The 27,926-nt window shown below is 28.1% G+C and overlaps 1 protein-coding gene across 2 annotated transcripts; it reads left to right on the top strand.

Moving 5' to 3' along the window:
- LOC132949374 (uncharacterized) lies at positions 1–27,829 on the top strand. Of its 2 annotated transcripts, XM_061020232.1 has the most exons (5): positions 10–455; positions 7,691–8,001; positions 11,651–11,791; positions 17,611–18,112; positions 27,140–27,829. In XM_061020232.1, the coding sequence occupies exons 2-5, from the start codon at positions 7,701–7,703 to the stop codon at positions 27,369–27,371; spliced, it is 1,176 nt and encodes a 391-aa protein (XP_060876215.1). In that variant the 5' UTR covers positions 10–455; positions 7,691–7,700; the 3' UTR covers positions 27,372–27,829. The 2 variants fall into 2 exon arrangements, with proteins under 2 accessions (XP_060876216.1, XP_060876215.1); XM_061020233.1 differs by lacking the exon at positions 11,651–11,791 and having other exon boundaries at positions 1–455.
- The last annotated feature ends 97 nt before the right edge of the window (positions 27,830–27,926 follow it).

Below are 27,926 nucleotides of genomic sequence, written 5' to 3' on the forward strand. Positions count from 1 at the left end.
CGCGGGGCGAGGCGGTTGATAAAAACAGCAGTGGACGGCACTCACAGCCGTTAGTGTGTTACCGCGAGCTTTACCGTCCGGTCACCACAGGACATACACATGCCCATCACCAGAGTCAGGTCGTATCAGTAAATGGCTTCCGTCGCCTGCGTCCGAGTCGTACAGCAACAGCATCCGCATAAAGTCGAACCACTACCACGGTCATAGTTCGCTCCCTGTAAAATATCGCAAACGCTCCACCAAAACTTCTCGTCCGGGTTTCGTATTCCGACCGTAAACAATTGAAATCCAGTTTTCGTATTTCGTTTTATTTTGCTACCGGACATTTAATCTCAATCGCGGGACCGAAGAAAACTGTATCATCGAGTGCTATAGGCCAAGTGGCCAGTTGACGCCAATCGAGTTACGAAAAGCATCCTTTTCGAGGTGACTACTTTCAATCACATCGCAGTCAGGTAATTATAAACACGCAATACTACGATTTTTAAGATTTCGACTGAATGGCATCTGGACATCTGGTCAGATAAATATCCTGAAATTAATTGCGTAGGCCCATGACGAGTATTTTACGTAAATTATTGTTCATTTCAGTTGGTTGAAAGTAAATTTAAAAAAAAAAAAGAATTTTGTTACGATACGAGTTTGTCGTACTGCAATCACAGTGTTGTAGGTACCTAGTTTTACTACTTAGCTATTAATAATCAATTGATTTTACGTGGTAAACTATGTTTAACGTTAATAAAAGTGTCATTAAACATTAATGTTTGTGCTTTCCACATTTGGCCATATTATATATAAATGTACATAGGTTCATTGTTTATATTTACTGGAATAACTAATTTATTAGCATAAGTACTAAACTAATGGATTTGTGGTTTGGAATATCACGTGGACATTCAAGTTCCGGTTTTATAGTTTTAGCTAAGATACCAATTTAATTTCATATTATATATACCAATATTATATTTGTTATTTGTGTTATAGAAACTCTGTATTTAAATAATACACAGAATGATTCACCATACGAAAAATTCACCCTCCTTTTATCATTATTAACAATTCATTTATTCAAATTATAGTTTTCGGAATTTTTAAAATAGTAACTTATTAAACATAATATTCTCATATATAGGTACTTAAAAATTTTACACCATTTAAAGGTTTTTGAAAATAATATCCACCGTTTTTCCTGTATATTTATAAACGGATCATTTTTGAAAATGTTGATGCACCTGAATCAAAATTCAGATGAGTAACTTTTTCTTTATTAAATTGTATAATATATTAATAATAATCATTATCAATGGTTTTACATAAAAACAAAGTAATATTAACTATTTAGTATACCTACTTTAAGTTAATAATAAATTATTAATTTTAATTTCAATAATTTTCAAATTATCATAGCCTTTGAACATAATATTATTTATCCGTAGAACTTACATAAAGTTTAATAATTAAAAAATTACTTGTACGAATTTTGGTTTATATCATCAACATTTGAAAAAACAATGATCAGCATAACAATTTATAGATTAAACAAATGTGTGGAAAAAACCAAGGTATGTGTCACCCCTAACGTATGAAACTCCTTAAATAGCATAAAATATAGCAGTATTTGAAAATAATATGGTCTTTATGTTAATGAATACTTAAAATTCTATTAATCAGAATTTTACTAAATTCTCTCATTAAGGAAAAAATTAGAATGAGCTTGGTGATTCACCCAGTTTATATGTTAATTATTATACATTATGACAGTCTAGTATAGAACCTCAAAGTACTGTGTTTTTTACGTAGGCAATGGTATAAAATATTTATTGTTTATAAAATACATAATAATAAAAAACTAATAAGTTTTAAAAAATAAAAAAAAAATTAGTAAAAAAGTAATAATATAATGTAGATTTAACATTAACTCATTCAATAAAATAATATTTTAAATTATGAATGGTTTCTATATCTTCCTTTATTATTTTTTTGTACACAAAAAAAAATGTCAAAATATAAAAAAGTGAATTTTATTAATGATTTGTGGGAAATGGGTTTAATGAATTAATATTTTAATCTCATTACAAGTCTTAATTAAAATATTTTTATTTAATACAATATGTATTAACAATCAAAATAAATATTAAAACTATATGTACCTGTCGAATAATGAAAAATAGCGCAGTCACCTGTGTCTAATTTTACAGTTTTATTGTTATTTGTAATAGGGAAGATAATTTCATTTATGGTTGAGTTTTCTGTCTTTATGTATCATAAAAAAACATACTTTAAATATCACAACGTTTTCTTAATTTATAAATATATATATTTGGTTAAATTAAAAAAAGTTTTCAGTACCTTCCCGAATAACGAATAATTTTAAAATAAACAAATTAATAAAAAGTTATTTTTGTTAATTTTTCTATAAATTATTCCCATGAAACAAAAAAAAATTCTAACTGCATTGAGATATATTCATGATAACATTTTTAAGTTTTATTGAATTATACAATTTAATTATCAATGAATTGTTTATGTAATATTTATATTAAATATACCTGAAACGGTTAAAACCAAACAGCATTTACTATTGTAATATAATAATAAATTAAGAAGTTAAAAAAAGTTTTTCTCATAGTAGTCAACTAATTATTAGTATTATATATTTCAAGTATTATTGTTTAATATCAATTTACTATGTATCAGAAAACATGATTCTGTTAAAATATTTATCATAATTTTAAAATGTTAAAATATAAACATCTGCCTAAATATTTGGAAAAAAAAATATATTGGTATATTATAATATTGGTTTACACGGTTGCTTTGTTAAAATATAAATGGGTCAATATAATAGCGATTAGTATTAATTACAAATAAAAAAATACTCTAATTAAAATAATCTTTTTTTTTTCTGAAGGGCGGTTATAATTAATAATATTATTTATTCAAGCAATATAACGATCAATAATTTATCCCCCTTTTCGTAGTCTATAAGTTAAGCCGCAAAGAGCGTTTTATTCATCTTGACATTTATTCTGTTTATTTTATTTTTCCTTTAAACATGGTTATGTTGCCTAAATACGTCTACAACTGATGTAGAAAATACTTTGAGTAAACAACTTCTTTTTCACATATTTTACGTATATATAAAAAAAGTAATGTATAAATAATGTATAAATAACAAAGTATGAACAATCTTATAAAAAAAACACAAATTATATGATATTCTCAATTTTTATTTGAACAAATAATTTAATATTTTAAAAAAACATAAACTATATTTATTTGATATCTGTTTTTGATGCATTGAAAACATAAGTTTATTATTTTAAGTAACCAGATATTGCTGTAAAACGCATTTAAAACATTTAAAGATGACTGATTCTGACGTATTGACGTGCGCAATGAAAGTTTATAAGACATTCATATTCATATTTTGTTTTATCATGTAATGAAAAGCTATGTTCTCTTTTTTTGTTATCATAAAATATTTATTTACTTTTTTCATCATCATTATTCATTTTACAAATATTTTAGAATGTAAATATTTTTCCCCAACGTCTCAAGAAAAATTATGTTAGAATTGTATTTTGTTAAGATATATTTGTTTTACTAGTATTATTTATATTGAAACATGAGTAGTAAATTATCTCAATAGAGAGAAAAAAAGTAAAAAGTAGGAAGTAGCAAGTACATAAATATAGATTGGGCCACATTATACTTATAAGTTATTATAAGGAGTGTTAAAGTTGAGAAACCCACACAAGTATGTGAGATATTGACAATTAGTGCATCCCCAAAAATATTAGTATGCAGTTGCGCAAATACAATACTATAATATATACTTTACTTACAGAAAAATTCCCACTGTCTACTACCTATGTATTATTGTTTATTTTGTATCAAATAAAAGTTGTTACAATAAACATACAGCTTTTACGTGCTTTATGATACACGAGCTAGTATTAAATATATATTACTAATATGTATTAGTATAAACTATATAAATTGTGTTCTGCGTCGATTGTAGTCTGCCAGTATCCGTTGCAGCACATTGTTATGTTTTATTAGGTATACCTAGTGATGGACTTCTATCGGAAATCTGTATAATATTATCAAATTAATTTTGAATAAGTACCTTATTTTGTAGATATTATTATTAATAATATTATTTTGAGTACCTATACGTAATTCAGACAGCTTTCTAGTAAACGAGTTATAACCAGCCACACTTGGTTCAAATATTTTGTCTAAGCTCTAGTGGTTGCGTTTAGAATTTTAAATAATATTATTCTTTTTTTTAATCAACGATCGCTATTCGCCATTTCGCGACCGCCAATTACAACTGTTGCACACTTCGCGTATGTCAGTTGTACGTGTACGACTGTTTACGCTCATTGGACTGCATCACATTTCCGCAGTCTTCTATTATGGTTTAATACTACGACTACAGACTTATACTTATACTACTACTATACCGTTTATTATAATAATAACAATATATTCTAAAAGTGTGGACGTCGACTGTCGAGTACGGAGCACACTGCGGTGGCGAGCCCGAGACAATGCCGGAGACTTCTTCACCGGCGACGTTATTGTTCTATGCGCGTCCCAATATTTTAATATAATAACATAATTTATTATCATAATATTATGCGCCGCCGCACTACCGCGGAGAGATTTTCGCCGGTCGAACGGTCGCCGCGTGTATATAACATCAATGACAACAATGACAAATCAGCCTTTATTCATACAGCGGCTTCAATGGAGAAGAGCCGCGCGGGCTTCGGCGATGCTCGGCAGATTTCAAATTTGTTTTTGTTCTATTCATTCTTGTGATGACGAACGATCCGTTTAGTGAAAACAACAGAACACTTTTGGCCGAATGATGATATTGTGATCGGAACGTGCTCGCGTGTGTTCTACGTGCGTCCCGTCGTTTCGGGTTTACTCGTATAATATTATGTACAATCTTAATTTGCGTTCTTAACACACGTTGTGCGTTCAAATGATGGGTAGGTGGGTGGGTGGGTGGAGTGGACGTCTTTGAGATACCAGAAATAAACGCGCGTCGCAAATAATAATAAAACAATATTATAATATAATATGTCGATGGACATGCGAGAGGAAAATAGGTCTGATTATATTATTTAAAAGTTCTCTTGTTAGGTCATTCGGGTGAATCCGCATCGCCACTGTTTTAAATATTATACTGTAGTAATGTAGTATATAGTGTAGTCCACAGCCATTGTGACTTTGATCTTGCAGCTTATACTTTAAATTGTCCTGAACTAATATGGCGTAAAATAATTATAGGAGTTGGTTCTTTTATTCTATTAAATAATATCTTATTAAGACTTTTAATATATTATTCAATCATATTGATCTAACAACTGCAGTGTATCAAAACAATTTGTTTAGTTTTATTATTTAAGATAATCGTATCTGACTGACAATTGTTTAAAGTGTAATTATATTAATATTGTTAATGCATATAACAACATTGTTGTTACCTAACCTTATATTATACAAAACATTACAATAATATATTGTTTAATCTTGTCTGGCGGAGGAATATAGGAGTATTCTTTGTAAAACACTTCAGTATCAAAACACCACTAATTGATGTACTCGAAAACTATATACCTACCTAAGTAATATTATCTTCACTTTACGTAATACGTGTTTCTGAATTTCAGGATAAAAATATAAAAGCAAATTAGTTTAAAAAAGTTTAAAACTATGGAAAAGTATGGATATATGCACAAAAGTTATTTGTTACTCATATAGTTAACATGAGAAGTAGTTTCAAATTTGGTAAATCGCAACGATTTGAATCTAAGTACAATAATATTTACATACATGTATGATAATATATTATGTAGTATTTGTGAATAACAACTTTTATTCCTCTAGTCATCGATGTACTCGTAGAAATTTAACACTGATGGGGTGTTATTAATAGCTGTCCACCCGCACGCCGTTATAACGATATTATCAAATATTAAAACCTGTATAATATACACATTTTTTGGCCAGGAATTTCTGTCTCAAAAGCCAAAACCGACGTTTTAAGCCGGTAGTTATTTTGTTTATTTGTTTCTTATTCCATACCATATATTGTAAATATATGCTCCTTTACGGAAATTCAGATAATTTATTACGTACCTACGGCGGCGTATGTGCCCCTCGGCGATACGCTCGTGAAATGTTTGGCATGCTTAATAATATGCTATACCTTTATGTAGTAGACGATAGGTAAAATGTGTTGATTGGGTCGATACACGATGTAAATCGATTTAAAAAGTTCACGCTGGTTTCGGTGTGCTCTGTAGCGCAAGCTCGTCGGCGAATAGGCTTTTAAATTATTCTACATATAGGTAGCATCATATTATACCCACGTCTACTGGAACACGTACTATACGTTTGCCAAAACAACCGTCGTAACAAAGAACGCAACAAACCGTATAGTGACAGTTTTCCGTGTTATTTTGTTGAACCGCTCTGCAGTCGGATAGGTATAGGTACTATCGGCACAATTAAAATGGATATACAACAATAATATGTTTTATAGAAATAACAATAATAATATCAGTACGGTATACTAATGGTATGTTATATGGTATGCTATATGGTATAATCGTTGTTAGTCATACACCGATTGAACCCATTTCAAATCAACTTTCGCCTGTCTTTTACGATGATAATAATTATAATTTTTAAATTATATAGAACGAATTATAAAACGTTTAGACTTTATATTGTCCTTAATGTAAGACGCACGTGTATCGTTGCATAATACGATTACGGAAATGTCTGTGTCTTATTTTATTTTTTATCACAGTAGGTATGTATGTTAAATACAATTATAATATACAAGTATACAACAGAACAAATAACGAAATTCAAACTTTGGGTCGAATACAAACCCAAAATAAAACTCTCATTATTTACCAACTGAATGTATATGTTTTTAGTAGTAGGTATAATGACTGTATTATCTTATATCTAATCTTATGACTATATTATTTATTTACTTGATAAATTATTAACTAATCATTTTCGGTGGTATAAGTAAACGAACACGATCAAGTCGAAATATTTATTTTTCAAATTGTATACAATAAAAAAAGAGAATACAATTTATTTTAATAGTTTAAATATTTTTTTCTATGCAATTCAATTATACCGTTTCTTCGTTTTATCTGGTATATACACGACTCGTTATTTTTTACCCTCGGTCGTGTGGAAATGCAGAATGGAAAATAATAAAAATTCAAAATTGTTTTATTTTTGAGAAAACTTGATTATTTAAATAATATACAAAAGTACAATTCCCAAATATCATATTACTTTTAACTAAATAAAATAAATCCAAAGTAAGAAATTTAGAATTATTTACTCAAGCAGTATACATTTTTGATTTACTCTTGTTTGCATTTAGGTTCTATATCGTATATTCCTATACTACACGATAAGTAATAAAATACCTCATACACAGTGCTCTAAGCTACGGAAATCTTATCTATGAGGATAGAAAACCTTCTCTAGATAACAAATATCGTAACACGATTCCCCGACCACGTTGCTGGTACCTATAACATCTATATTAGATATTATATTATTAAAATTATGGTTTATATTTTAATAATACTACCTACTGCAACGTATTGGACTTACAATTTTGAATTTGCAGGACTGTGTCGATGATGATCCAAGTGGCGACAGTGTTTGCGGCGTTATTGGCGGCCGCCAGTTGCCAGCAGCTTCTGCAACAGCAGTTCAGCGTAGTCGATCCGAACTCCGGTCAAACAGGATCTGTGGGTTTTATGCCGATGAAAGACGACCGTCGCGCGTCTGAGACGATTCCCGAACGCCGGACATCCGAACCAGCTCCTGAATCGTCGTCACCGCAGAGCAGAGATTATTCGGGTGGTCCAGAATTTTATGGTTACAATAACTATCCAGCCAGTTACGGGCCACCGAGCTCCAGTTACGGGTCGTCAGGTACAATAAAACGGCTAAACTGAATACTCACAATATGATTAATGGATACCTACAAGGCTACATGCATTAAAGCTAAAAAAAAAAAAAACTATCGAGTCTGTAATAAATAAATACCAAAACCAATAAATTAAAATAATAAATCAAAAAAATTAAAATCACAGATAAGGGTAGTTTGTTCACTTGCTTAAAATAATAACGATTTATTATTTAGATGAGAAATAATAATCATTGACATTTTTGAAAAAATAGTAAATACATATTGGAATTCTAATCAAAACTTCAAAAGTAGGTATATTGTAATGTTAAACATTTTAATCATAAATTTCCAGACTTGAAAAATATTTTAGAACACGGTAAGTATTAAGTTTTAGTGCAGTGAAACGCGAATAAGTAGGTAGGTACATTGTACATTACGTTAGCAACCTGCTGCAGCAACCGCGCAGGCACGTCGTGTCAGTTGTCAGTACAAGGGATTTTCTTTTGATATTCGAGTATATTAATAACAAACCATGTAAAAATAAATAACAGAAACGACCGTTAATCGGGCTCATAATATAATAGTTAATCACTTATAGTAATATAATATAATATCAGGTACAATATAGATAAACCATACACCGAAGTGATGATAGCTTTTCTATTATGTAATAATTATAAAATATAGTATAAAAGTCGTGTGTGTTGGCTTGCGGTTATCTAATACTATTGTTCAACAGTTCAATGAATCTTAGCCTAACATATTTTTTTCAATCATAGAAAATATAATCCGCATAATATATTATACTGAGTGTATGAGTCCGTAATACATTATTTTAACTAAAATATTGGACTTATATTCTTATATGTTATGATTGTCTTAAAAGTGAAGATGAATTTAAAACAAATGCAGAATATAAATTACCCATCTACGATGAACTAACTAGAGATTTTGTGATTTTTTTATGAATACCCTATGAATTGTGTATTTATGAGTGGAAACACATAGGAACTAAACAATAACAATTTCGGGAAAATATAATACGATATTGTGTGAATAAATTAAAACAAGATAATTTAAATGTGAAAATTATATTTACGATCACTTACCACGATCATTTATATTACAATAGGTATACAACAGGTTAATATGAAGTCAAAATGATAACTGTAAACATACATTAAAAGAAAAATATATATGAGTGAAAATATAATATAATACACCAATGAATATATTAACACAATTGTGTATGTCCTAGAAATATAAACTCTCCCCTAATGACGGATGACAGTCACCATAAAAGATTATATTATATTGTTATTATTATTATTAGTATTTTGTTTCTTCTTAAAGAATGTTGTATTTCTGGGACGGACTAAGTACACAGAAATGCTGCAGAGGAGTAATTACAGTGGTATTGTAAAACAAAATAGGATGCGTCATCGAAAAAAATAACAAAACCTAACTAGAACAAACGAGATAAACACAAATGATTTTGTGTGTATTGTCTACATTTATGTAAATACAACTTTTTTGCCGTAAATCAAAGACTTTCACTGCGATCGATAACAAAAAAAAAAACATAAATTAATTAGTAGGTACATATACGATCCACACCGATTCACAGGAGGGAAAGTTTTAATTATTTGTTTTCATAGTGCTAAAAAATGTATTTTATTTCTTGGTTCGGATAAACAATAACTATTTAGAAGCCAAACAAGCTTCTATTCAATCCTATACATGTGTAACCAATGACTGAATCGGGTGACCTCGAGGAACAGCATGCTATATATAAAACGTATTAAATATTTGAAATACTACAGCTCGTAAAAAATCATCAAGTATAAAAATTGGGATATTGAGATTATTATCAAATCAATTTTATTACATTACAAATTCCGATATATTTAAAAAACATAGTATAATGTCCATAGAATTTCAATAGAGAAGACCGTAAGGCTATAGAACACTTTTCATGTATATTTTTTCAACCAACTTAATTCTGTTTTAAAAATGTTCAATTGCAGTGCCTATATCTTTTCATAACTATGGATAAAAGCTTCTAAAGTGTACTCAATAATCGTCTTGATGATAAACCAACTTAAGTGCAAAAATTAAAATTAAAAAAATTATTTGTGTCAAAGTACGGGGTTTGTTGACACAATCGTTAAAAATAAATAGTCCTTAAAATGTATAATATCATTAGAGACATAGATTAATCAGTTAAAAATAAAATATTTTTAATAAAAATGTTAGGTAATTTGAAACTATTCATGAATAATTACTGTTTTTAAAAACCAATGTAAAAATATGACATAATATTCCTATCTGGTAATAACTCTGAAAATAACTTGCATTAAATAACTATCGTTTCTTATGTAGGTACCATTTATTGTAACATTTGACGATTGATAGAACTAAAAATAATCTGTGAAACTAATCTTCACCCGTCATCCAAATTATATAATTATGATTTATGACAAATACTCGTATCAATTTGTCTCAAATTTGCTACATCAATAAGCTTAAAATTTTGATTTTTTTATTATTAATTTACTTATTTGAAAAAAAGTTGGGTTTTTAATTTCCACAATATTATTATATCATTTAGTTGTAGATTTGTCTTTATTTTGGTAACTTGTTATTTGATATACCTACAAGAAAATATGGTTTTTTTATTCACCGAAAAAATGATTTGAACGTTAAGGAATTTTATCACACTCAATTTTAGTTTAACGTGTGATAATGGATTATCATAATATGTTTGATGCATAGGCGCCAGGCGGTGTTGTATCGTGGCCAACAAAGGTTTTAAAACTCGAGTTTGATGTGTGTTAACTTATCTTTATAGCTGACTTGGCCCGGTTTCTCCTCATTTTAGATTCTGAAGGGATAAATGTATTGATTATACAATGATGCATTTTATAATTAAAAAAACATTCATAGGGACTTGACATTATTAAGTACCTATATACACTTATATTTTACTAAATGGGATACAATTTTCAAAATATTTAAACGGATTTTAACTATTGACTATTTATACCGTATCTCTTATATTAAAATAAATTACTATTATAGCAACATAATTTCTATGGTAATAATATAATATACACTTAATAATATGAGCTGACAGGCAGTCACCGTTTGGCCGTTTGGCAGTTTAGAATCCCTTTTCGTATGCAATGATTTATCACTGAATTCAAATTTAATACATCCATTACAGTGCCGAGTGATCTACTCAATGATAAGGTGCACTCGACTACTATACTGTACAACAATATTTTAATGGTACCTACCTACTTGCCGACAATTTTTTTATTCCAAAAAATGTATACTAATTGAATCAAATATTAATAACAACATAGAAATATGAGATTCAAACATAGATTTTAAAACGGTTTGTTGAACTTCACAAAACAATACATAATGCGCAATGCATTAATTATAATTTAATATGTCTTACATATTATTATTATGTATATTACTTATAATATTTCGATTCAAGAAATCACAAACATACTATTATTACCCAATTTTATAATATTTCTAATAGTTTAAATATTCCATAGATACATTATTAGGCTATAATTATTATTTATTAAAAAAAAAACAAACTTTAAATGTGAGACTATTAGTGTGAAAAATGACTACAATTTTAATCAATTTTAGAAATAACTTTTGAACCATCTGCGCCAGCTGACAATCCGTCGAGTGCTTATTCCAGTCCAGGTTACAGTCCATCATATTATCCTGGATATGGAGAAGATACGAAAAAAAGAAAACCCAGTTACGCAACACCCTACTATCCACGTATGTAAATTAACTTAAGCAAATTCAAATTTAAGTTATACATTTATGGTTGAAGTAATATATAATATGTATAGATAAAACTGAGAAACCTTCTGTGAAAGTTCAATATTTCTGATAAAATATGTAGGTAATGGGTAATGACTAATACCGAATAAGTAATACTCTTGTATCATATTATAAAATGGATCATTTTGATTTTTTATAAATCGTTTCAGCTTCAAGTATTTAAAGTTAGATAAAATAATGATTAGTGTTTTAAATCTATAATTTTCTCAAAGTATTCTACTTACAAATATGAAATTAAATAACATTTAATGACGATATTAAAGTCTTAAATGGATTATCCTTTAAGTCCATAAATCATTGTGCTTTGGGACGACAAAAAAAATTATGTGCATATACATTATATTGTATAATAATATTATAATATAATATATAAATATTTATAATTTTGTTATTATTATTATTTTTTTTTCTTTAACAAAAGGCATTTCAGTATTTGACACATTTTCTTTTTGTTAAAAATGGTGTTACTAACAAATAATTATTATGGGAAGCTCTGAAAATAATTTACTTTTTTGCTACAATATCTAATTTTATAAAAATAAAACCTACACGATTCTCGAATGCATTTTAAACTAGTAGAATAATAATATATTAGAAATCTGTTAAGTGTAATATAATCTTATAAATATTACAATTTCGGATTTTTATTTTGAAAAATAATAATATGACTTCATAAAATAAAACCAATAACTACAACTTTTGGTTATTTGCATATCTTTAACGTAGCTTATAGTACAATGATACGATATGACAAGACGTTTTATGCTTAAAATAAATCTGAATTTGAAATAAAAATCTTATTTATATAAAAAAATAAAATAATTATTTTTATTCATCTCAATTAATGTTGTAAGGTGATTGGATTTATGTTAAGCAGAATAAATAAAACATTTTTATGCAGTTAATATTGTATAAAAGCTTATATAGTTAAATGTATAACTTTCATGAATCTTGGCATGAGCTCCTTTTTATGCGTCGTTATTACAGTATAGTGGGTATAATTTATGTGAGATTTATTCAAAACAAATTAATTATAATATTCAACTATGAGGTTTATTTACCGAACTATGTAACAATATAAGCAGACACCAATGCGTTTGTTGTCTCAATCTTAAAAACGTACGATATGGTAATTTTTCGTTCACTAGTTTCAATAGTGCGCTGTTAGCTGTTAGTTTTAGTATTACAGTGAATTGACCTATTCTCAAAAATTTAGATAAGAACATTATCTGTGCTTAAGTGTCGGCAATTTTTTCGATATTTTAATTTTCGAGCAAGATATGGGTATGTGAAAAATCACAAATTAAAAATACTCATTTCTCGCTTGAAAATTAAAATATCGAATAAAAGCTTGAGCATAGATAATGTTCCTACCCAAAAGTTTGATAATAAGTAAATTCACTCTTATATCAAAACTAACAGCACTCTATTGAAACTAGTAAACAACAATTAGCTATGTTGTACGTGTGTAAGACGGAGACAACAAATACATGAGTAGGGTCCTCTTAAGGAAAATCTGAACCTAAATAGTATAATAATCTCAACTCTCTATGAAATCAACTAGGTACGGAAAACATATATTTATATAGAACGTACCATATAAGGGCATAATATGGTTGTAGTGTTTGTGTTTGTCTTTCGATGCTCCGTTTATTATAAATGTCTATAAAGTGTTCTCGATAATAATATGATCAAACATTTAGTAGGTAAACAGACTTAAATACAAAGTATACACCATGCTCAGTTTATTAGACAGTGTATATTATTAAGTTATTACAAAGTAGACTATAATATGCGTATATACGATTGATGATATTTATATATTTTTTACTTAAATGATCACTGCACTTCACTATGGTTTATAATATTTATGAACTCATTTGACATTTTACGATTATATTGCTAAACAACGCAGTGGAGCGCCGTCGATAGCCTTTAACGTGTAAAGGAACTGGAAAATAAAATATGAAAACCGTGAGAGAGAAATATGACTTTTCGTTTTACGTGGGTGTGCGGATGAAAAATACAATATTGCATGCATAAACGCTTATTATCGAGTAAACGTGAGCGCGAACACCGCACAGCCAATAAAGGTAGTTACCAGCAATTTGTAACGAATTTCAAAGGTGCGTGAAAAATGATATTTTTGTACGGCTGCATCGGAGTAGACGACGACGCACATAAACGGTGTACGCATAAAAATACTATTACACTATAATACATATTACAATATTATAATATAATAATAATATTATACATTTTGTAAGTACACGGTCGACTGATCGATTCAGACATTCACGATGATTTACCGTGACTTATGTGGGTGTGTGAGTGTGTGTGTGTTGATCGTGGTGCGTGAGTCGGTGGCTGGAACGGAGGGTAGTATATTAATATTATATTATATATAAAAAAAAAAATATATAAAAATATTATGGGTATACTATCGACGTCATCGCAGGAAAGAGAAATCTGTGGAGTCCCCGAGCACCGCGACCGTGCTCTATCAATTTAATTAACTCCCATTGTATAATATCATTATGTCTGTAACGCGTATAGTTTGGCCGGTCCAATTATAGCGTGCCCGCACGGGATCCAAACAACAATGTATAAATTATTATTATTATTATTACGTACCTACATATATAATATAATATATCCATTTGCGATAAAAACGAAAATGAAAAACAAAAGCAATAGTGATAATTCGATTAACCGTTGGTGGCAAGCTTAGCGTCACACGCACATACTCGGGCCATATACATACCTGTACGATATAATATAAGTTCGTATACTCGGCTGTCGTCTAATTTATGATGATGATAATAATAATATATTAATATTAGTACAATACACGTGCGCCAGTTATGATTTATATTATTATCTTAATACAACATTGGACGGACAGGCGGGAGAAATTTTATTCATACGCTTACAATAATGAAATTGATTAAACATTGTCTAACCGAAAACCGGAACACTGACAGACGCGCCGCGGCTGTCGACGCTTAATAACATATCGTTTAAGACAATAATACAATATTATAATATGATATTTTATTGTACGCATATATCGCATGTTCATATATTCAACGTCAGTTCATAGTATAATTATAATACATATTATTATTGCAGGTGAAGGCGCGTGCACGTTATCAGTTTATATTAAACAAATGTCAGAGACGTATAGGCGCATTGGCTGATGGGTTTTATTTTTTTATCTTAGATATTTTTTTTAAACCAAAGACAAAGGATGGTGAACGGTTTATATTATAATATAATAATATTATACAACGACTGCAGAGCGCCCGAACAATAATAGTTTTGTAAAGTCACTGCCCGAATTTAGGGGCGTAATCGCACCTGCCGATTAATTCCGTGGGCAAAAGTTCTGGTTCTTTCACTGACATTTCACTATTTAAACGTCGGTTACGTGCCGGATTTAACGTCACGCCACCTCAGTATCTATTGTCCTACAACGCGAATATATACCACACTGGAGTATAATAATATTATATAAATACCTTGCCTCCGGCCTCGCGAGCCTCGGAAGTTTCGAACTTATTTAAATGAATTCATCGTCAACGCTATAATTAAAGTGCATGTTACTTATATAGGTGAGTTTATTAGGTTCCCCATTTAGCTTATTTCATCGGCTCAATTCAAGATTCTCGTCCATTTGCTCGCGTCCCAAAATTGCACGGCCACTAATCCGACTTTGTATATTAATTGTAATTGAATTAAGTTTCACTTGGTTTCATCGTCATACGCATTTACCAGAAACTCAAAGCTGGCGCACCATAAATTAAAATAATTACAGTATCATATTATATATACCTACATATTCAAAGCAAAATTATACGAATCGTCTTAACATATAGGTAACTACAACCTACGTCATAACATAATATATTATATAATTTACCTGCCTATCTTAAAGTTGTACTCGGCCAATAATAATTATAGGAAATTATTACAGTTAACATTTTTTTTTATTAAATATATTGCGGACATAACACATTTTTGTGATATTTCTGATTCTTGATTTTATATATTATTTTGATTGGAAACGAATCGTCAAAAGTTTTTATTACACTTGATATGATAATAATTACATTGTTAGATATTTTATATAATTGTTATGTAAGTCTACACAACTAAATAAATAAAACACGCGGTGAGGTAGTTAACGACTATACTTTATTTGAACACTATGCTAATACAAAATACACGGATTTGTGGAGGCTCTGTTGGACTGACAACGACTGACTCGCCTTGGGGACGAGCGCGGTCGGGCGGGCCCGCTGTGGCTCAAAAGTGCCCATGCAGTGGAATGCCATTAACCTACGCCTGCCGTGCTCGTTCCTATGGTGGATACATGGTTACATATATATGTCAAAGAAATGTTTATATTACAAATACGTATATTACTAATGAAATGGGTTTGTAACATAATAAATGATTTTGACATTTTAGTGATTCTGTTACATGATAAATTATTATACTTTGAGTACATTAGTCACCACTCGAATACCTATATTGCATTATATTACTATAGTAAATTATTAAATTCGATCGAATAATTCACGTTTAGGTACTCTTAATAAAAACATGATTATAAAATATATTGAAATATAAAATCTGTAAAGGTTTTACTATTCCTAAAAAAAGTAAATAAAAATAAATATCAATGTTTATTTTAAATTAAAATCGTAATCTGATCAAAGAATACTATAGTTGGTAGTTGGAACATAAATAATAACAATCGACTTTCAAAAATCTTCTTGTATCAACACCGATCTGTATAATATAATAGTTAATAATTAAATTCACTATTTAACATATTTTTTTCTAGTTCAAAATAACAGCATGTATATTAAATGGGTACCTGGAAAATCTGACTAATTTCTTCAGTCGTAAATATAAAATATAGTTAAATATTATAATTCAAACATTTTCAAGTCAATTGATAAATCATTTTTTTAATTACTCGGTGTAGTTACAGCTATTAAAAAAATCGACTTATTAATTAAATTCTGGGTAAGATTAATTTAGTGAAAGTCTCCGTATTGTCTAAAATTATCTTATGGTTATGGCAAATTCAAAATTAATTTTTATTTATTAAATGAATAGTAATTATTCATCAAACCTTATAAACAAAATCCTAGTTTTACTTTAAACTTATATTAAATAGCTGATAGTCTTAGTTTTATAGGCATTTATTATGAACTACAACCAGCAGTGATATAGATTGACTTACTTTATTAAAGTTTTGGGTGGAGCTTTTAATGATGAATACAATATTGCAATGTGTGTTACTTAATATTTTCAATTCTACCTCCTGTTATGATTTAAAAAGCCAAATTTACTAAGAAAATTATAGATAGGTTAATAAGGTAGGATAGGTACCTAGGTAAATAAAAATCATTTGTAAATAGAATCAAAATCACCAACCATCAAATATCACAAAAGCGTATAGATATTAACGAGATGCTTCAGGGTGTGAGTTTTAAAACTGTTTTAACGACTTAACTTTATAATTAATAAATTCTTATATTACTTTCATTTTATTATTAATAAAATAAAATAATTCGATCCGATTGGTTTGCGTTTGTCAGCATTGTTATTTATCCATGAGGTGCACAAATAATAGCGATGAGCTGTAGGGATATACTATGTATTTTAATAAAATCTCTATAAAAAAATCTATAAATAGAAACAATTACAATAATGACCGTTTCCGTTAACCATTGCAGCCACGTCGGTGTCCTGTCCGTCGCCGTTCACCAATAACATACTGACCGACCTACTGAAGACGGGAAGCACAGCCAAGTTCGGCCTGGTCAAGTCTGTGGTGGCGGCCATAGCCACTCTGTTCCTGGCCAAGATACCCATACTGTTGGCCGTTAAGGCGCTCATGCTCAAGCTATTCGTCGTACCGCTGGCTGTGGTCGTCCTATCGCTGCCCGTTCTAATTCCCGCAGCCCTCCTGTTGCAGCCGCTATGGAAGCGGTGGAAGGAGTTTGTCGGCCTTGACACGTCATCCAAACAGCCACAAATGGTGATGATGATGCCAGCCACGGATTCCACAAAGCCCGCCAACGACACATCCGCGACGCCCGCGGCCACCAGGGCACTGGAGAACAACCTAGAGAGTGTGCTCAGCAACCTGCTCGAGTCCGAGAGGTGCATGGAACGGCTGGCTTGTCAGCTAGGAGTCAGGGACGCCAGATCCGAGTACAAGCAACAGGTGTCTTGGTAAGTTCGATAGTTGTGATGTGTACCTATGTGTATAATACATATATATATATATTTTAATGTTATTATATGAAATCCGGTAGCTTAGTTAGCTCGCCATCATAATACCGTATAGGCACATTACCATGGTTACCAAGGTTTGGATCCTTGGTATTATATTTATAGATTTTGATATTTTGGTTTGTACAAATACAAAATTTTGGATTTGGTACGATTTATACATGCACACCTAGATTTTAAAAATATAAAAAATATAATTATAAATAACACTTAAAATATTACTTAAAATTAAATATAGAAATACTATGATATTTAAAAAAATCAAAACATTTTTGTTCTTCTATAAGTAATCATGCGAAATATTATTTAACTATATTTTAATTGGTTTTAATAATAAATTCTATATTTCTTAGGATCAGTTATTTATAAAAAAACTGTTTGAGTTTTTAACTAAGATTAATTATTCCATAACAATAAATGACTGTAGTAAAAAATATTTTTTGAAAACTAAAAGCCACCCCTAACCCGTTAAAACCTAAAATACATTTATATAAATTATTTTAATTAAATGTCAACTCAAGTTATGCATATTTTAATACGTATAATATGGTAAGATTATAATATGTATTTACTATTCCGAGATTCTTATCAGGGTGTGTAATTATTTTAAATAGCCCACGACTACAACACTAAAACCAATGGACTATGGTTTATGTTTTAGGACCTTAATTACATTATTCTTCATAGTATAGGCTACAGAAGTAGATTGTGTGTAATATGTTTTGACCTTAATTACATGTTGTTTAGCTGTTTTTTGTATATACGGTACTTGGTAAAATATAATATTTAATTGTTAAATAGTAAAACGTACTCCGTTTGAATACGAAACAGGCAACACAAATAACTTACTTCTCTAGTGATATTTTTTTTCGTTTCCACTTTCTAAAATATTGTATTTACATTTAGAATTTTTCAATGTAAAATAATATTCAATTTCAGCACGATTTTTTTATCATATTTAATGCAAATACTGTTGAAAACGTATAAGCGATAATTTTTTTTTTTATTTCAACAAAACCATAGTATTATAAATGTACAACGCAATGTTTAAATATTTATGACAGTTTCTTTTTGATGTTTCAGATACATTATTTTAAATTATCAAAATAAAAAGGGTGATTTGAATGAAAACACAATAAAATAATAAATCACATATTATTTTAATAAATAGGAAAACTAAAATGCTCAGACTGCACCTAATCGTCTAAAAGTATTATAAATAATTATGTAATTGTCACAGCATTCTCTTGATGGCTGAAATATATTAGATTTCACAAAGGCTTATAGTCACTGAGTAGTGTAGTTCAAAAACGTAACGTATTAGCCATAGTATATTATTGAAATCGATCATGCGCACCTAAATTATATTACATTTAATATTAATTTATGCAATATTCATACGATGTTTAATATTATTTCTCAATGTGAACAAGGAATTGTTATTATTACATAAAGCAAATTTTTACTAAATAAATAAATTCAGAGATTTCAAAAATATAAAAAAAAATTTCAAAAATATAATTTCAAATAGTTATAGCGACGACGTACTATATTTCAATAAACCAATTTCAATATTATGTCAATTACTATATATCGTAATTAACTTTGTAAACTTTTGACAACTTAAAATTTAAAATTTAAAATTATTATAACGGCTAGTTACTATATGAATAATAATATTATTGTTATAAATAGATTATACACCGAACATTTGTGTTCGTTATCATCATTGATGCATGTATGCTTAAAATATAATATGTGATGCAATAATTAAGGATGGGTTATTAATATAATACTTTATTTAATTCGATTTGTAACAATTGACTCACTATTCGTTACCATATCAGCACTATCCATCGGTATGATTGTTTTGGAATAACTTATTTATTTAAATTTTTTTAATAAAAAAAATTAAATTATGAGCACACGGCGATTTATATATGCAATTTAGCTACACTACTGTCATGTCTCTATTTTTCGGCACCGCACACAAAATAATTATTTTCAGCCTATTTTTTTAATCTATTTCAATAATTACTACAATATTTGGTAAATCACTGTAACTTAATTAGGTACATATGAAGTTACCGATAATTTATGGACCCTTTGAAAATCCAAAATAATCTGTAGATATGGTTTTGTATAAAAAAAAAACAGATGAGTGTTGCGTCTTAACTCTACCACGGGGCCAATGCTAGTCTGGTAAAGTGTATATCGAGTGGTCATTTTTTCAGACTTGAACCCTCCATGTATATATTGGTTTGGGGTTAACTTCGTTTTGGCTGTTTAGGGTACACATCGTGGCTAGGTACACAGAGTTGAAAAAAAATGAAAATATATGAATAACTATAAATATTTAACACATATTATATACATTTTAAATATACTATATTTTTATTTTTAAGTTGACTGTTAGAGAATAAATTAGAAACTGATGATTAAAATTTAAATCATAAATTTAAATTTTCATAGTATATAACGTATACCTACTATCAATACTATTAAGTTTGTTTTGTGTTAAAAATATGTGTAAGTATATTATAAATACATGATGTGGTAGTGAAGTTTTGTAAATCAAAGAATGGCTTAGATGAAAGTGTTTTGATGATTTTATAATAAGAATAATAATATTACATTTGAATAGGAAACAATTTTTGGTTAGTTATTATTTAAAAATGTAGGTATTTGTAATATACAAACAGACACAGTTACACATATGACGGATACAAATTTTACGTTAAATTTCTTTTTAAACGTACGACGTATAAAAACCCTGTGGGAAATAAAGATAATAATATCTACTAAGAATACTAGGCAGTTTCACTCGAAACTAACTAAAATTGTAAAATTTAATCATTAAATTAGGTATTATGAACTACTTTTCGTTTGAATTTTGTGATTTATAACCGTGTATAATTAATGACGTTTTACTTTTTTTATTTTACTATATATTGATAACAACGATTTATTATATAGGTAAAATGTATCATTCCATCGAGTCGTATGTTTTATTTCCTTACTTTTTTTTTTTTTTTTACAAACAATATCAATCACCATCAGCACATTATAGACATATATTTATTCCTGTATACACCTGTATATAGAATCAAACCATTTCTAATTTAAAATTATAGTAACTATGGCGGCTGCATAGGAAATACTATACCATTCTGATAATTAAATAAATTCTACTGTCGGTAGAAAATCGTCTTTTATAATCGGAGGAAGAACCTCCCGACGAGTGCCACACAGCATGTTTTGTTGTCGAATGAGTTTTCACTTTTATAGTTATCCTATAACTTGCACTGTTTTGGATTCGTTGGTGACATTTTTACATTGTATTTTTTTTTTTTTTAATGAAGGTTTCGATGATTTTTGTTCCATATTTAAAATATTGACATTCAAATATAATATTGATATTGACCGGCTATATTAAATAATGCACAAGTAGTATAAAAAGTGTCAATAATGTTACCAAGTCGGCCACAGAAAAAAAAATTGTTTCAATGTGCATAGACGACACGACGTATGATTGTGTTAACATTTCATTAATTCGAAGCATTTGGAAACGCAATGAGAATAATAATATTAAATATTAAAAATGAATAATCACCGTGCAATGTAAATATTTACCACAATTGAACTACGTTCATATTTTAATCTTGTAATAATATGTACTTAAAGAAACAATTTATCCGTTAGAACCCATTGTGTGAGTATCGACATATTACTATGATATATTGTGAAAATTATAAACAAGAGAGATGGTTTGATTTTCATGAAATTACTTCAAAGTTTAATTTTATATATTATTTCTGTTAGAAAATAATAATATGAATCAATAATTATGTATGTAACATTATTTAGAATTAACTTCATATTTTAAATAACCTCTAATCTATTAAAAAAAATCCAATAGAAAATATCAAAGTTATTCAAACTTGAATCTCAAGCTTAAATAAATACGCGACGTATAAAATTGGACACTTTCAATCACGTCGAATAATAAAACAACGTGTCAAGATGAGAATATTTAAAGTGTATAATGTTTATTTGTTATAAGTATTTTCTTTAATGTATTTGATACAATAATTATAATACATTTTGGAGCTGCGTAAAAATGTCTTGATAAGAATAAATTAAATATTAGATAACTAAAAAAACAGAATAACATTCATATTATGAGAGTATGTGAATTATTCTGTATGATATCTACTATAGTAGCTTTGTCTTATTTTTCTTGAATAATAATTGTTAACTAATTAATTTTCTGATAGTTGTGTGAACATTAAAATCATTAAAATACATTTCATGTAATTGTTATCTATAATTGCTATTTGAATGTGTTATAACTTATATTATTGTAGCTTTAAAATATTTTTTTAATGAGATATTATTTGCATGGAATTTTCGCATTACCGACAGCTCCTAATATACCTACACTTCTACATATATAATATGTAGGTATTGTTTTAATTACAAATGAGTTTAATATAGTCACAAAAGAAACTGAATCATAAAGAAAAATCAAATAATATGATAATATATTCACTTGATATATTTTATTGAATATATATATTGGAAGAAGTTAATTAGGCTTAGGGTGAGGATAATTCAATCATAATAGAGTTGTAAAAGAGAAATATGTAATATCTTCATAATTTTAAAAGTGAATTTTAAGGACATAGTATAATATATTGTGTACACGATTGAAAGAGAAAAGTTATTATTTAATTATTTTTAAGCATGCTGAGTTGACAATATCCGAATGAATAGTAGATACTTTTTAAGGTATATGTATATAAACAAAGTGATTCAAACAAAGGATGTGTAGTGAATTATGGCTAATCTAGTAAATCTGCATGACAAGTGATGAGTTATTCTTGTGTATTTCTATGATCAATAACATTAGTGAAAGTCCACAAAATGGTTACAAATTTCTTTTTAAAATTTAAAAAGTACTTTCGAAATACCGTTCAAATGTACCTATTAACGGTAACTATAATTTATTTTGTTTTCAAACTAAATAATTTCTAAAAATGGTTTAACCATATAGGAGACGTAAAATAAAACTATGTTATAGTAAGTATTATAATATATTTGTTGAATATTTACTGACTAAAATCCTCTTAAATTTCTAATTTTTAAATCTTAAGACGCTTCTATTGGCTTACCCAATCTCGAATGAACTAAATTGCATTGTATTTGGTTTCTTTGTATGACACAAACATAATATGCCTAACAATTATTTTTTTTATAACTTGAACAAAAAGAAAAAAATTTTTAATATAGATTAATACTAATAGACTATATTATATTATATAAATCAATATATTTTAATAAATTTAATCTAATTAATATTTTTGTACACTATAAACCTATAATGTTTATAATAACTCAAATTGCATGATAATTAATTTGTATGATCATCTTGGGTTGTGACTGGTAGCTGGTGTTTAATTTAGTCAAAACTCTCATAATTTATATTCATCGATCACCACACATTATAATATTCTACCAATTAATATATTATACAGTGGTTCGGGGCAACAAATAATTTTGCCAACAAACCTCTAATGTGAATATAGATATTTATTTAATCGTGAAATGTATCTAATATCTAATGTCCGAATACTCGAACTACCAATCAATTACTGCAATAGTTCCAGCTAATTGGATTTTCTAGTTATCTGAAAGCCATTAATAGAGAAGTGCAATCCAGCAGAACCTTTTAAATAGCTTAATTCTATAGTTGAAACACAATGAGGTTGTGTGGTCTAGCTTCACTGTCTCAATGCTGACGAATCTTTTATATTTTTACCATCAATGTTTTCAATGTAATTGTATAACTGTAGACACATGCACCGTGATAACTTATTTAACAATAATAAAAACTAAATTAAGACTTAATAATATTATGATTGAAGTTATTTTATACAACTCGTTTAAATCAAAACTTCATGTTCCAAATAAATAAATACAACTTTTGATTCAATTGGTTAAAATTAAATGATTTGGAGGAAAATTAGTATCCTATAACATGAAATACCTAACATAAAAAAATAAATACGTTTATCTATTTGGTAAACTACGGATGTAAAGCACGAACACACACACACACACACACACACACATACTTAATGTTAAAAAACTTCAAACATTTGTTTATTTTTTTTCCTGTCCCCGAATACATTAAAGAAACCTAATTGTATATAACTGAATGAATTATGTTATGGTTAAAAATTATAACTGTTGATATGTGAAATAAATCAATAGGTATAATATATTATACGATATACCTTTATTTATTAGGTTTCATAGAAATGAGTTATAGTTATAACTTATAATATTTAACATTATTGCATTATGCATAGCTTATAGTATCTATTGTTATTCTAATATCCTGTATTGAATTTTTTAGACTATAGAACGTAGGTGGTAAGATAATATAATTATATATAAATTGTAAGGAATAAAAACAATAATAAGTTAATGAAATAAATAGAATAATAGTTAAAAGCCAAATAATATAAAAAACATATTAAATTTATGAGAAGAAAATACAATTGTGGCAAGTACCTATTAGCCAGATTGATCAGTGACACATAAAAGTATTGCCAAATTGGTACGTAGAGTATACGATGATAATATACATATGTTAGTTAATATTATAAAATCTAGTAAACACACAAACACATTTTTTTTTAAATTTTGTATTTGTAAGTACCTTTGAATGGCGGAGTTGGATGTTTCCCAAGCATTGTTCATAGTTTTATTATTAAAAGAAATGAAACTATAGAAGAGTCCAATATTTATTTTTTACTGGTGTTGAGTATATTTGCTGTTTTAATATGATTATTGTAAAAGCTTTCTTTGTACAAAAATAATGTCAAACCATTATAATATCTTCGTAACCAAAACGTATAAATTTTTAGATAATAATTTAATTATTATTTAAGTATGTGCCTACCTATTTGGTTTATATAATGACTTTCTTTACAGTAAAATAAATTTGAATTTTAAATTAGATTTCGAGCATGCAAAATATGTATAACCATATAATCTAAATATCAATGGGTTTTTTCAGTAAAATAGTTATAATATACAATATGATAGTACGGCTAACACTGATACAATTTGAATTTTTGAAAACGTAAATTAAATAAAACTCTACGGTTCTCCTTATATACTTCTTGAGTATTTTTGTTACTATGATAGCTGATTGGATATATTTTCACTTTTTAATAACTAAATAATTTTGGTCGAAATTGTATAAAAATGTATTGTTTTGAAAAATTTTAACTTCAAAATTTCGACATAATCGATAAAGTACATCAGTACATGACAGTAATTAATAGAATTATAGAATTAAAAAAAAAGAAATATAGCCTAGTCATAATAAAATAAACCCTAACCTGACGTTTTTTGACGTTTTAGTACATTCCAAATATTATGAATTAAGTATGAATATAATATGTGTAAGTGGCTTACTATAAGTGAAAGGCAAATTTACTGATAACGATAAACAAATATATAGGTCATGAAATATTACCTTACGTCAACTGTTTTGAAAAATATTGATGTGTTCACTATAATGTGTAGCTTGTTAGTTAAATATCATTTGGGGGTGTGATGTATACACATTTGAAGTGAGTAAGTATGGTAGAACTGTAGAAGACATTGAAATCAAAATTCAATAACGTACCTACTTAAAATGCAAAATAACTGATTTAATGTTCAGCTTTACTGGAGATATATTGTAATTACAGAAACATATTAGTATAGTTTGAAAATTAAATAAAAATAAATATTCTTGATGGATAATAAATTCTATAACATGGTATAAATCGCTCAAAACTTGGAAAATAACTCAAATAATAAAAGTTTTATAAGTAAGTTTAATGAAAAAAATGTACATTATAGATTTTCGAAAAAAAAAATTTTCTTTACAACCACACAGTTGTTAATTTTATTAAATTCATCAAATAAAGTTTTTTGTTTGAACGTTTTCATATAAAAAAAAACGAGTTTGAAATATTTGAGTAAAAAGTTCAAATAATTTGAATACAAACTATACTTACGTAAATGAATATTTTTAAAACCACTAACGAATAATACTTGGAAGTATGTATATTAGGAAGTTTTTATTTTTTTACAAATAATATTATAATGCCGACAAGATAACTACTGCAATACGAAACAGTGAAGAATAATAATGCAACATAAAACAACGGGATAGAGAATGAAATATGGAACTAGATAACAAGATAATATAATAACAGGATAAATGTTAAATACAACTATCAACAGCTTAAAATTGCACAATAAAAGACGTTGCATTTTGAAACAAAGCACTGAAGAAATTAATCTAAAGATAAAATTGAACAACAATGGTTAAAAGTATATAACCACTTAATGTGTTATTTTGAAAAACGCCACCAGCGTTATGGGTTGTTGTAAACAATGAGTAAAAAAATGTATGCATTTCGTATACCTTTGATTTAAAAGTGAATTATAAACATTTAAAACAAATTTAAATAACTTCAACAATATAATTATTCGTATAATTATTAATGAATATCCCTGGTCAAAAGTTTCCAACCCTCATTAGATAGTGCTTTTTTGTTTATAAATTATAATATAATAATATGATTATTGTTTAATACAAGTGTAATTAAACATCTATAATATTATGTTAAATACAATTAATCATAATATTATGTAAATCAAATGTTACAAAATGAAACATTTAAATAATCTATGTGGGCGATATCTATATTAATGTTTAACAAAACTAGTCAACTCGCTAAAATTGTTTTTTTTTTTTTGTAATAATATCTTGTGGTGAACTTTTAAGTTAAAACAACCAGCTCAATTTTAATTTATTTATCAGACTTGAATATTATAACACTATGTGGGCAGCACGTGCGAGAATCCACTTTAATACATATTTTGGTCTTTCCACAGGGTGTTGAAGTTCTTGCAGACGCTTCGCGTGGTCCAGAACAACGAACCAATCAGAGACAAACTGAAGCAATACCGCGAGGCTTACAATTACGGTACCGAGACGGGACTTGGTACGGGCGAAGATGAAAACCTCGTGAATTCCGTCTGCTCAGAGGTCCGTTATCCCTGTCGAAGTACTCAAAAATCATTGCAGAGAAGCACGAGGGCGCTAGTGAACTTTGCCGGGTTCTGATCGTCACGTCAGATTCGTCTCACGTCTATAGTACCTAACTGTTGTACATAATGCTATTACAATGTGTCTATACAGCCGTGATAGATCTATACTCGACGAGAACCACGTGCACGGAAATAATATTCATTCACGTCCGAAGAGGAACAGACGTCACATTGTGACCTCGCAAGTCGACTCTCAAATCATTTTGTTTGTACGATCAGAGCGATATGATTTGTTCTTTTTTTCTAATTTATTTTATATCCATTAAATTTAAAATTAATTAGCGCGTTATCGCTTAGGTATTATAATAACATATTGATTTAATGATGCTATATTTAATCATAAAGTTTGAGAAATTGTATTACAATATGAAATTATGTTCAATACTATAGTCTATAATATAGGTATATCTTCATAATATTATTATAAATGAAAATTATAAATTACATAAATATAAATTTTTGTTAATAATATTATATTATATTTTATTTTGAATCCATTTTGTCCTCCCTATTAATAATATGGAGGACATATTATATATTATATTATATTATATACATATTATATATTTTT

The sequence above is a fragment of the Metopolophium dirhodum genome, chromosome 7, assembly GCF_019925205.1.
Source record: "Metopolophium dirhodum isolate CAU chromosome 7, ASM1992520v1, whole genome shotgun sequence".
In the NCBI taxonomy this organism is placed as follows: Eukaryota; Metazoa; Arthropoda; class Insecta; order Hemiptera; family Aphididae; genus Metopolophium; species Metopolophium dirhodum.

What these genes read in the sequence shown, in the direction of transcription:
- LOC132949374 (XM_061020232.1), top strand. Translation starts at nt 7,701, where the DNA reads ATGATGATCCAAGTGGCGACAGTGTTTGCGGCGTTATTGGCGGCCGCC. An exon ending in CGCAACACCCTACTATCCAC is followed by an intron (nt 11,792 to 17,610) that starts GTATGTAAATTA and finishes TAACCATTGCAG; the next exon opens with CCACGTCGGTGTCCTGTCCG. An exon ending in TACAAGCAACAGGTGTCTTG is followed by an intron (nt 18,113 to 27,139) that starts GTAAGTTCGATA and finishes GTCTTTCCACAG; the next exon opens with GGTGTTGAAGTTCTTGCAGA.